Raw genomic sequence first — 13,115 nt, 5'->3', positions numbered from 1 at the left:
TCAGGTCCCTTCCGACCCTAGAAACTATGAAACTATCTCTGTTTATAAAACTGAAGGACATTTTATAATTTAATAAGGATTTTTTTTAATAAGGTGCTACTCAGTTTGACTCTCTTTAACAGTTTTTCTCACTTTCCAAATCAAGCTTTTACTTTCTGTAGGGGCATTTTTTTTTGCGGAAGATGCTTGTGTTAATTAGAAGACAACTCAATTTTTTAAAGATCTGTAATGTAGAGATGAAGCAAAAAGTGTATTGAGAGTGGCAACTTTCTTGTAATGTTTTGAAATTTGTAGGGATGCATTATAGGGAATGGATGAGGAGTCCTTTGTATTCTGGGTATTTTGTAACACTTGTTTGTGATATAGTTAACAAACATAGGAAAGCCATAAAGGAGCAATGCGATCCTATCTCACTGTTGCTTCTCTTGTTAAGTTACTATATTTTTATGATGTTACGGACCATAAAGTAGTAAGGGGACTGAAGCAGTACTATTCTATAAATCAGTAAAGTTTTAAGTAGTAAGACACGTGGCAAACTGTCTTATCTGATGGCATAAAATATCTAATATGCCTTGTTAGGTCAATAAGTAATGAAATCGTGTAGGAGCTGCCACAGAGCTTCCTCATCTGGAACATTTAATTGCATGCAGTTTTCTTATTTTACTTTCTTGTACTATCAGAGAGCCACTTGCAACTGCCAACTGCTTACAGCTTCTAGTAACTGTTTAAAAAAATTATACCAGTAAATATTTGGATGGCCCTTTTAAACTTTTGAACTATTTTTCTTGAACTGGGTTAGAATGAAAAAATATACGTACATAAACAGGCACAGCAGCTTTCTGTGTTACTAGGTGGAAACCTTATTTTAATGCTCTTTTCATATATGTTAAAACAAAACAGTGTTTTTGTCTTTTTTCCACCACTATTTTTCCCAATAGGAATGTTTTCCAGTAGTTAAATCTGAATATAAGCAATAGTTGAATTTGTCCATTTTGCTGTGGTTTAGTGAACTGGGATTTTCTGCCTCTTTTTCATTCAGAATAAATCAATCAATTGATCTCTAGACTTCATAGTTGTAAAAGTCATGCATTTAAAGTAACCAGCATAAACCAAAGCAATGAAGTCTGTAGTTGATTTGAAAAAAGTGCTACTGACTGGATTGTAAATTGTACTACATCATTTTGAGAGGTAGTTTATTTTGAAGCCAGATGATAGATTAAATTGAAAACTGACAATTCTTTGCTGGTCAAGGCACGGAAGGAGAAAATACACAATCCTACTATAAAGATCTCCTGTGAATCAAGGATTAGGTTGGTGTCTCAGGTGGAGCTTCATCTGTGGCCAACCTTGGGAATGTTGTTTTACTCCCTGACTATAACAGTGGTTAGGTGCAAGCTGCTTCTTAAAATCACTTGTATTCAAACCAAACCCATACATCTTTAAAAGCAGTCCAGAGATTTGAACTAGCATTGAATTCTTACTTTGTGGTGCTGTATACTAATTGAATAGTCCATGCCCCCAGAAGTTTACCTTCTAAGAAGACGCAATGCACTGATGGAATATAGCAGAGAAGAGAAAAGGAAGGTGAGTGTGGCAGCAATGTTACTTGTACTGTTAGCTGAATGTACAATCTAGGGACTCAGGATCTGGGGGTAATGTATGTGTATGTATGTATTATAATCCTATCCCTTTTTTCTTTAGTTTAGTCATTTTTCAGATTAAGAGTTGATGAATCTATGGATTTCATTTTGCTTTCACTAAATCGCACAGCATAGCCACTCAGGAGTAAATTCTGAATGTCACGGTCATTGTGTCCACAATTAAATACATTGTATCCTTTGTAAATAAGCCATCTATATGAAACAATTTTATTAGGTATAACAGAGGCCCACACTGTGGTCTGAGCCCATTATGCTATATGATATAGACACATTACAAGCAGAGAAATGCTTCCAGTTGTCATGCACCCAGTGATTGTAAGCACTCTCACAATCCACCCCAGATAGCATGCATTATGCTGAGTTACTGGAAAAGCTGCAACTGTACTGCTTGGCCAGCGGAAGATGCTCTAAGAGCTACATGACCTCCATGTCTCTGCATCCCTGTTGTAGCTGAGTGAAAATATAGACAGAAGATGAGAAAGAAGTGGTAGCAGAAATTTCTGACCTATGTGACTTCCATTTTCCTCTATGCACTAAACCTTGAATACTTGTCTTCCCTCACTTCCAAGGAGTCTAACGCCTATAGCCATCTTCAACATAGATGCCACCATCCTCAGCTCCTACCTGGATGTCACATTTCATGCCATGCATCCCCATTTTTTCTCGAACCCCCTCCCACCAGCTTTTCTTAAAAATCAAGCAGCCTGGTAGCCATATATACTAGCATCAACCCTGCAGGCATCCTCTAATGCAGAAGGTAGATAAAATGCAGCCCACGGGCCAGATCCAGCCTGCCAGGCCATTCTATCTGGCCTGTGGGGCCCGTAAAAATATTAGTAAATTAATATTTATTTGCTCCTGGCTCCCTCCCAAAGCTGACAGGAGCCAGAGGCAGTGTAGGACCCAGGGGGAGCTTGAAGCAGGATTAAGTAGCCCAGTCCCACCCACCCCCAGCCATTTCACTCTCTTCTTGCCCCTGCCCTGCTCCAGCACCACGTGGCTCCCAGCTGTATCGCCAGACCGGGGAGCACAGAGCCATGCTGGTATGTGCATATGTGTGTGCGCACACGCGTGCAGGGGCAGGCAGTCTGTGTGTATGCAGGCAGCATGTGCATGCGCGCAAGGGCACAGAGTGTGTGCATTCGTAGGTAAGTCGTACACGCATACCCCACCATACACGTGCACCCAAACCCCCCTCTCACTACCATACACACATAACCCCACACCCCCTCACACAGCCCACCTTCCCCCACAAACCTATGCGCATTCCCCACAATATATAAGAGTAAGACTTCATTGTGAGTTATTGTGCAGTCACCTCTATGGCAACTACACAAACACAAGTAAATCAAGACAAAAATATTTTTTGAAATCAAATCAATAAATGCTGTAGTTGTTTGCTTTTTAGAATATAATTTGGTATTTTTCTGGTTCCAAGATGGCAAAACTCCTTGCTAAAAAGAGTACTCACGGGGGAAGGGGAGGGACTTCTGGTGGCAAGGGTCAGGGGAAGGGACTTCTGGTCACAAGATGGCGACCAGGGGTGGGGCACTTGTCAAGGGGTGGGGCTATTAATGTGGCCTTGCCAAAACTTGGTAAGCAGCCCTCCGCCCGAAATAATTGCCTGCCCCTGCTTTAAGGATACATTCTGAAATCAAATTTCTTCAAGCTATCTGATAGTCTATCCAGCCATTCCACAGCTCCCCCAGCATTTTGCCCCTGTGCATCTATCCTAGGGCACTTTTGCCACCTGCTCACTCTATACAGTTGCAGACTTCAGTACATCCCACCTCTTATCTCTGCTATTACATGTGGCAGGCAATATTATCTCTAAAACGAAGTAAATATATGCAAATTATTTGGTTTATGTAACATGTCACATATGAAGCTGCACAAATTTTGGACACTATAAAATTGTTCCTGCCCCAGAGAGCTTATTATAAGGGTCAACAACCCCTGGCACACATGTCAGAGAAGTGTGAGGCCATTTTGGTCGGCATGCCACAGCCAGCCTGCACCCCAGGCTCTGGACAGCTGCTGCCAGCAATGGAGCATGGCAGGCAGCTTGAGGGCTGCAAGCCCTGCTGTGAGCAGCCCTGACTCCATGGCGGCAGCAGTTGCCCAGAGCCCAGGCCTGATGGTGGTAGGCACCTGGGAGCATAGGTGACGCATATAGGGGGAAATGGGGGGGCCCATGCCTCCACCCGAGATTGGCCACCACTGGCTTCTGCAGGCGGTTGCTGCCCACCCCTGCCCCCCCACTCAGTGCAGACACAGCTGCAAGCAGTCCCTGCTCCCCCCAGCCCCCTGCTGGCAACGCTGTCAGTGGCAGCTGCAGGCATGCAGCATGTTGAGCAAGGGGCTGGGGCTGCACTGCCAAGACAAACATCAAACCCCTTGCAGCTTCCCCACCATCCACGCCTGGTATGCCAACATCTTCCAAGTTTGGGTTGTGGCGTTTTTTGGCACTTGGCCCAAAAATGTTGCTCACCCCTTCCTTATGATCTAAATGAGCAAGACAGACCCTCAGGAGAAGGGGAATACAGTGGAGTCGCATCTTACGCGGAGGTTAGGTTCTAGAGTCAGCATGTAAGGCAAAAATTGCTTATAGTCAAAATTACCCTTGAAAATCAGCTGGCCTGCACCAAACCCCTGCCAGGTCAGCATGCAGAGCTTCCCAGCAGGGTTGCTCCCAATGTAGCTGCTTGGCCTCATGCACAGCAATGCGGGGGGCAGCTGCAGGCTGCACGCACGCCAGGTCCCAGGAGCTGGCTGGGGGTGGAGGGAAGCCGGGGGGGCTAGCCCAGTGATATAGTCTGCTCCCTCCCCCATCCAGCTGCTCCCACCCAGGGCAGCCTGCACCAAACTCCCGCCTGGCAAGCATGCACAGCTTCCCAACAGGGCTGCTGGCCGCATGCACAGCGCTGTGGGGGGCAACTGCAAGCTGAATCCAGACAACTGGCACTCCAGGCTGTACGCATATGATGAATTTGCATTAGTTAAATGTGTGTATGATGCGACTCCACTGTATATAGTATAAGAAGAGTAAAAGCCGTGATTTTTAAGCACTTGGTTAGTTTATATTTTTGTTTGTTATGAGGTGCTGCTAAAGTATTATCTGTGGGGAAAAAAAGATAACACGCAAGGGGAATGAGGAGAAAAGAGGGCATTCGAGGAGATCAGCTGAGGTAAAACAGCTAAGATAGTGGAAGGAAAAGAATTTGAGCCAAACACCAGTGGGGGAAAATGTTTTTAGATTTTTGTTGATTGCACTTAGTATTTTTTGCATTAAATGCATACACGTTTGTGCTAAAATTCAAGTTCAGTCTGAGCTATCCATTTTTAATTGAAGTTGCTACAGTCCATTGCTTTGGAAGTAAAAGGAGAGAAATAAATATCTGAAGGAATTTTTCTAAACTACTTGTTTAAGTATTTTGGTACTTAAACATGTAGCCTGTCATTCTTTCCAGCGTTAGGCACTGGTTCTGTCCAGTGCATGGCAGACTGATGCTAAGCTGCTTTTATGTAAACTAGACATAGCCAGTTAGTCCTGGGATCAGAGTTCTGTCAGAATGTTGTTATTAAATAATTCTGTGTAATTTAACAATATCCAACCTTTCCCTAACATCTGAGTGTCCTGTGGCCATGCCACCAGATTTTTTAGCCCTGTGGGGGCCAACGTTATTGGCAGGTGTGCCACAGTGTGAGCCCCGCACCATGTCACAGGGCCATTCTGATCCCCTTCCCCTACCTAAGCTGTTGCTCTGCTTTCTACTTATTATCCGATCTGTTGCTCTGCTTTTTGCTCCCTACCAATCTATCCCTGTAGTCCCTGCTCCCTCCCTGATATGCCCTGCACTGTGCAGTGGGTAGGCCATCCCTGTGTTATCCTATCAAATGGGCATGCACTCATTAAGCTGTATAAATGCCACTACATCAGGCAGTTGGAGTTGCCTAGAAATAAAAGGACTGCTTCAGTCATTACATTTCATGGTCAGTAAGGACATGTGATTTGATATCAGCCAAGGAAAACCATAGTATAAACCAATCTAAATGTGAGGAGGACTTACAAATAGCCTAAAGATGTCAGAGAGCACATCTCAAGATGACATATTGCTGGGAGCATTGTGGGATGTAAAAGAATGAGGATTCCTCGCTAGAGTCTTCAGTGTGTGAACCCACAGTTTCCTAACAGTTGTCCATTGTCGTTTTATCACATGACTCAATGTCTTTATTCTTAAAGTTTTTAAAATAGTTAAATACTTCTCTGTTTTGATTATTTCTTTTGCTGGAAGCCACGGTGGTAGGAAGAAAACATCTGCGACATAACTCTCTAATACAATTTTGTTTTGATTTATGTTGCTCTAGGCTGCACAGTCGGTGCTGATTTCCCTATTTGAACTTAACACTCCAGAGTTTACAATGTTACTAGGTGCTTTACCAAAAACATTTCAAGATGGAGCCACAAAGCTTCTCCACAATCATCTCCGGAATACAGGCAATGGTGGCCAGGTATTTATGCTTTTAAAACTTTAATTTTGTTTTTTGCCTGGTAATTCTTAATATTGTTGTGCTTTTGTGGAGGGAAATATTGGGAAGAGGGCCTGACTTATGAATAGGAGTAAAACCTGTTCTTCCAAATGAATGTGTATATATTGGAAAAAGTTTATTTTCTTGCCATAATAATCTTTATGTTGGGGTGTCAAACTCATCCGGCCTCTGGAGCCAGATGACCAAATCTGAAAGAGTCTGTGGGCCAAATTGGTACTGACCACCTGCAGAGCCAGGTCCTGCCTGCGTACTGCACATGAAAACTCCTGGAGCCAACATGGGGTTCACACCAACTAGTTCATGGGCTAGACACTGTACTGCAGGCAATGCAGGGAATCATTCTAGGGTGCTGTATGCACTGCTACCATGTGCTGTGTGCAGCACTGGGTTCAGCCCGCATAGTGTAGGCAGGACATGACCTGTGTTGGCCCTGGAGGCTGCATGCACAGCAAGCCCTGGGGCTGGCTGGTCCAGCATGTGGTGTGTAGGGCTGGCCTAGCCATGCACATGGCATGAAGATGGCACAGGGCACATGCTCCATGCGGCATCCCTCTGACCAGCACTGCATGCTGGTTCCAGGACTGTCAGGGTGTTGACTGGAGCACATGCCCCATGCCGGCCCCCTGTGCCTCGTACAACATGCATGGTTATCAGCCCCATATGCCAAATGCTGGCTTGGGGTGTGTGCTACCTGTGGCACATGGGCTGGACCTGGCACTTCACATTGCACAGGGGATCTGCATCATGGGCTGCATGCGGCATCCCAGACTGCTGTCCTGTGCTATCTGCAGCACATGTAGTGCCGGATTTAGCCCACATGCTGCATGCAGCACACTGGACCAGGGCCTGTCCAGCAACCCAGGGACCACTTCACATAGCTCCGTGGGCCAGATCTGGCCTGTGGGTCTTATGTTTCACCCCTGCTTTAAGTAAACTGAAATAACTTTCGCTGTATTTAACCTTCACAAAAAGTAAATTTCTCCTGCTTATTTTTCAGTTGCTGAAGTTAGTTGCATCTACCTAGGGAGTCTCGAAAAGGAAGGGGTTGGATTAGTAAATTTTGTCCAGACGTTTCTGGTATTAAACATTAAGCACAGTATAAATGCAAAGGTAATGTCATTTTCTTCAGGAGTATCATTTTCTTTTCTTTCAGGGGTCAGTGGGAAGCCCCTTAACAAGGCCTACTCCACGCTCACCAGCCAGCTGGTCCAGTCCTCTCACTTCCCCAACCAATACATCACAGAATACTTTGTCACCAAGGTAATACAAGGCAGTATTGTAACTTCCCAAACTCATGATTGGAGCTTTTTTAGATGGCTTAGCCCCATCAAAACGTATAGAAAAAATTTAATCTGAATAAATCAAACACCAGACTCCAAGAATAATCAGTCCTCAAAAAGCTATCAGAAAGGAGCTGTTTCCAGAAAACATAACATTTGGGAAATAAACAGAAGTAACTGATAATGCTTTTCTTTGGCTTAGCTGCCATTTCTGCCAGTTGAGACCTATGTTATAAATATTATCTTCAAATAACTGATAGATTTAAATGCTAACGTTATAATCAAGTCCTCCCTTGTATGTTAGTAGTTTAAAAGAATAAACTATGGAGAAGTCCAGGGCAATAATACTTGCCACAGTGGAATGGAACAAAAGAAGTCTGCTGCTTCCTCCTGTTCTATAAATGGGCACCTCATCAACTAATTGATGGTAGTCAGTTTGAAGGAGCCCCAGACAGTAGTCACCCAACCAAAGGAGGACTACCATTTGTAGGCAGCCAGGCTGGCAAAATCAGAGTGCAGTTGTATGTACCCACTGTTCAGTGTGGACAATTGTGAAGGACTGACTCTGTCTTTGTATGGAGTTTAATCGTTATAGTCTTTGAAACTTTAGTTAGATTCTTTAGTTCCACATTAGCTTCAATAAAAAATAACCCAAAATGGGAAAATAAATCACATTTTCTTCCCCACTTCCTTCCCTATTGGTCCACAGTGCATTTGATTATGACACAGAAAACATGAATTCTGAAGACATATATAGTTCTCTTCGTGGAGTTACTGAAGCCATTCAAAACTTCAGTTTCCGTAGTCAAGAAGATATGAATGAACCTATGAAACGGGATTCCAAAAAAGACAATGATGGTGATTCAGTGAGTATTTAAATGAAAGACGATGATTGTATCAGCAAACCAAAATAGGACCTGATTTAGTAAAATTAGTTCATCTCTAAGTAGATTTGTATACTAAGATATTTTTTTAAAAAACCCCAAAAACACAACCTCTCAAGCCCCATTTCCAAAAGTTACTTAGAAGCCAAGTTCCATTGATTTTTCACTGAGACTTAGACTTACATTTCCAAGTGCCTAACTTTTGAAAATAGGCTCTTAAATCACACAGGTGCTTTTGAAAATGTTACTGCTAGCCTTAAAGCAGGGGTGCACAACATCCGGCCCAAAGGCTGGCTGCAGCCTGCCAGGGCAGTCCCAGTGACCTTGCCATAATTCTTTATTAAAGCACTCATTCATTATTCTTGCATAAGGATCAAAATATGGAAAAGTGTTTGAAAAACAAATCAGTGAGTCAAATTACTTCCCATCACCATAAATTGTGTCCTCACTGTGTGGTGATTTGCTATCTGTTCCTGTGCTTACATATGCTTTCTGTTTTCTCACTTGCAATCTACTGTATTAATTTGAATCTAAGACTTGTTCTCCCCCACAACCTCCACTGTTTAACATGGGTTGGGGGGGTCTGGCCTTTCTATTATGGATTGATTATCTGCAGTTTTTATATTATTTGTGTCTAAAAGCTTTGGGCAAAATGTGTAGACTAGACTTCTGGAACTCTTGTCACAAAGCAGCTGAAAAATTATCCATTTACTTTGGTGCCTTAAATACCTAACTTTGTTTCCAAAATGAAATTTTGCTCCTTTCTCCAGTGCAGTTTTAGACATTGTTCATATGCACTGTTTGAAAGGAAAACTAGGTTTTTTTAAGTGAGCGGAACTATTGCAAAAGCTCCTTGTACGAAGAAGCCTGGTATCAACTTTTTTAATTGGCTTGGTTTTAGTCACAATCTTGTTGCTTATTTTTATTCTCTACTATTAACCCTGGAGCTGCAATAAATTGAAAAGTGTGTGTGTACGTTTCATATGTTTTGTGTAATTTTTTTTATTTCCCCTGTAGCTATGCAGTGGTTCTGGAATAGCGGATCTGCGAGCAGGAGGTGGTTTTACTGATACAGGCCGAACAGCTCTTGATAACAAAACATCATTACTTAACACGATGCCTCCCCACTCTTCACCACGTTCACGAGATTATAACCCGTATAATTATTCAGATAGCATCAGTCCTTTTAATAAATCTGCTTTAAAAGAAGCCATGTTTGATGATGATGCAGAGCAGTTTCCTGATGGTAAGTCTTAATTATAAGGAAAAATGGTAAGTTTTTTTTCTGAATTTATGAACGATAGCCATACAGTTTTAACACCATAAATTCCAAGGCAGAGCTAAATTATTAGCTGTATATAAAGGTATTTGAAAGAACAGGTATGCTGAATGTAATAAATCGTATTTGTTAGACTTAGTTTATTGGATAGCAGTCCTGTCAAGTGAAATTTCGGATGAAGCAATCTTATAAAAGCAAATAGAATTCTAATACAATAAATACTGTAGCTTTAATTTATTTCCTTGTAAATTCAAAGTATTCTGGGAAAAGTAAAGGACTCAGTTAAAGAAAGAGAATTGTTATGCTTTATTTTATGCTATGTGGTTAAGCTGCAGTTTCTCTAAGTATATTTTAGTGCATGACTGGCAAAGGAAAATTGTTCCAAATTATGTTGCTTGTTACTACTTTTTAAAACATTTTCATGGGGAAAAAATCTCTGCAATTTATATAACAAAAAGCAAATGGGGCCACGCTGGTTCTGACTTCAGGTGAAAGATGAACTGGGCAGGGTTTTCCTGGTGAAATATTTTTATTTGAAACAGAAGTCTGGTATTGTGTGTTGACTAAACATTATGGGGAAAGAAAATGCATCTGCTGAATAGGTGAGTATATTTAATCCACATAAGCGTAGATGTTCAATTTGCTGCTTTGTAAGCTTTTAAGTTGCATTTTAAGCTTTCCTCATGTATGTTCTTGTAATTTTTGTCACCAGAAGTTTTATTTAGCATGTTTTCTTTTCATATTCTACATTGCTCATTTGTCTTCCCTCATTCAACTAGCTCATGGTGTTTTCTACAAAGTGCAGTCTTCAGTCCATTATGAACTTTTTGCCCAGTTTTCAATTGGCCTGTCATATTTTTAACCCAAAAACAAATTTAAGACAACCCTCCAATAATCAGCTCCTATACATGAAGAATTAGAACAAATTTATAAATATTGGAAAGTTATCTTAAAATTTGAAGTCACCGTAGAGTCAGGTAAATATAGGTATTTATTTGTTCCCTGTCTATTTTGTTCAGTATGTGACTGATGCATTATGCTTTCAGCAACAACCTAATTAATTTTTTTAAATTCTTTTTGGAACCATACCTCTAACTTTAGATTATCTTTTTTTTTTTTTTTAATGAGAGGCCACTATATTAGTATTGACTGGCTTTTTCCTTTCTGATGCATTGTCTGAAAGGATACTGAGATAGACTTAGGTGGAGTGGGACACTCTACTAGGGTAGCTTTACTGCCTCCCTTTGATTGCCCTTATGGACTGTGAGGAGTCACAGATATTACTCTCTCAACTATCACTGATGAACTTCTTCCCTTCCACTTGAAGGAACGCACAGATACATTTTCTCTTTCAACTTCTTCCCTGCCCCATAACCCATAAACATGCAACATACCTGTTCCTTGGGAGTCCCAATTTAGTTAAGTAGTGAAGTATATAAACATTACTTTAGACAGCCTCACATGCAGTTGCAGCTACTCACGAAGCCTGGTGAATATAGCTGAACCTAAGTAAATTGGATGATGGAAAAAGTACCTCTCTCCATCCAAATCGAACATAATTGTTTTAAGAACAAGATCACCAAAACTGGTCGCCTTTGCACTGTCTCATTCCTTCCGATTTTAAAAAAAAGATGTTGGTTAGGAGAATCCAAGCTTTTTGTATTTTATAAAATTCTTTTACCATTAGTATTTACTAATCTTCAAATTGTTTTGTTCTAATAACATTAATAGCAATTCTGAGTTCATACCATACTTTGAATACTGTTCTGGGTCCCAAAGAATAACTATATTATAAAATGTTAGTCCTGTAAAAACTGGTAAATTCTTAATTCATGAACTAAAGCTGTTATGTCTGAATGCTTTTAACACGAACAAAAATTTATGAGGCTGTCATGCTGATAATTGTATCATGGACTGATAGGACCTGTTTCTCCAATTTAATGCCAATATGTGTTCTCGGTATGAGAATTTATCATGGTAATTTATCTTCAAAACATAGTACACAGGTTTTAGCAGTAAAAATAATCACATTACTTCAGCAAAAGTATGTTCTCTGTTCCAGTCATCTCTGCTAATTATAACTGTCATAGGGTTGAAGCAGAACACAATTTCAGCCTGTCGTGTAGGTGAACTTTAATTGTCCACTTAAAAAATTCACAATGCATGCATTATTAATTGTGTAAACTCTAACATACTGATTAATAGAGGCAGGAGGAGAGGGATTTCTATAACCAACATTTTTGTTTTCATGTCCTTGGCTAGTCAGCCAAATCAGAATGCAAATGGAACAGGTGAGTTGTCTACTGTGAACAGAAGAAAGAGTTATGATTTAAATGTGCTCTAGATGCTGAACCATTTACCAAGACAGTAGAGAGATTCACTTTTTACTAGTGTATTCTCCTTAACCCATCCTGTTACAGAATAGTAAAAGCAGAATAATAATCTCACGGACTGTGTTTAATTTATTAGATCACAAGGAGAAATCAACAAAAATGGTTCTTGCAGAAATATTTCACATGTAGCTAGTGTACAGACAGACAAAACAATTGTATTGGTGTCCCAATTATGCTAATATAAGCTGTTACAATGAAACTGCTCCATCTGCATGCTCCTGTACCACCGCAAATGTAGCTAAATCATTGCGGGCACTGTTCTGGGTGTGGGAGGGGCTGCTCTTTAAAGTGGCTATCAGAGACGCTCTTAATTAAAGTGCTGTAGTGTCTTGTGTATCAACGTCCTCATGCTCATCAAACGACCCATAGTTCAAGTGCCCCTACCACCATTTTGAAGTGTGGGGATGCTGATACAAGAGATGCTGGAGTGCAGTAATTGCCACGTTCCTGTAGACTGCTCTGACTCATTGGAATTACAAGCCTCCGCACTTGTATACAGGCACCCTGCAATTTTAACTCTGAAATGAAACAAGGAGCATGCAGACCAAACAGTTATGATATAACTGTTATGCACACTCCTTAGCAGCAACTCTCCCTCCCTTTTTAAAGCAGTTTAAAATTACAGTTGTCCATAGGTGACTGGTGACGGTTGATAGGTGGTATGCAGTGGGGTTCAGGGCAAGTACTCTGTCATGCCTGGATCAGCTTTGTGCCATTGGGCTTGGGTGCCAAGCTCTGATGTGCTGAAACCACTCCTGTGCCATTGGTGTCCCAAAGCCCTGGTCCTCCAACCCTCTCCATCACCGCATCCCATGGACTCACCTGCAGAAGCAGCTCCTGAGTCCTGCTTGAAGTGGAATGGAAAGTGCAGCTGCCGGAGCAGCTCCCACCACCCTGCCAGTACTGCTGGCTGTGTGTGTGTGCATGTGTGCGTAGCACCCCCTGCCCCGCAGGCCCAGATTTTTTTTCCTTTTACCTCCTTTCCTCCCTTTCTATCAATTTCAGTGTTCATCAGTGTTTATACATAAAATTGATTAACATTAAATGTGGGGGGGGGGGGGGGGGGG

The 13,115-nt window shown here is 41.6% G+C and overlaps 1 protein-coding gene across 24 annotated transcripts in view; it reads left to right on the top strand.

The window, feature by feature from the left end:
- The window catches only part of CLASP2 (cytoplasmic linker associated protein 2), a 276,414-nt gene that overhangs the window by 244,504 nt on the left and 18,795 nt on the right, over window positions 1-13,115 (top strand). For 23 of the 24 annotated variants that reach the window (XM_019508959.1, XM_019508941.1, XM_019508939.1 and 20 more), the window contains 4 exons: window positions 6,030-6,173; window positions 7,366-7,472; window positions 8,202-8,358; window positions 9,394-9,622. In XM_019508959.1, the coding sequence (XP_019364504.1) occupies window positions 6,030-6,173; window positions 7,366-7,472; window positions 8,202-8,358; window positions 9,394-9,622 (637 nt within the window). The remainder of the gene's footprint in view (window positions 1-6,029; window positions 6,174-7,365; window positions 7,473-8,201; window positions 8,359-9,393; window positions 9,623-13,115) is intronic. The other variant, XM_019508951.1, reaches the window with a different exon arrangement.

The sequence above is a fragment of the Gavialis gangeticus genome, unplaced genomic scaffold (genome assembly GCF_001723915.1).
Source record: "Gavialis gangeticus isolate Ggan-Ray unplaced genomic scaffold, GavGan_comp1, whole genome shotgun sequence".
In the NCBI taxonomy this organism is placed as follows: Eukaryota; Metazoa; Chordata; order Crocodylia; family Gavialidae; genus Gavialis; species Gavialis gangeticus.
Note: the sequence above shows the minus strand (reverse complement) of the source record. Positions and strands in the feature narration are given on the sequence as shown.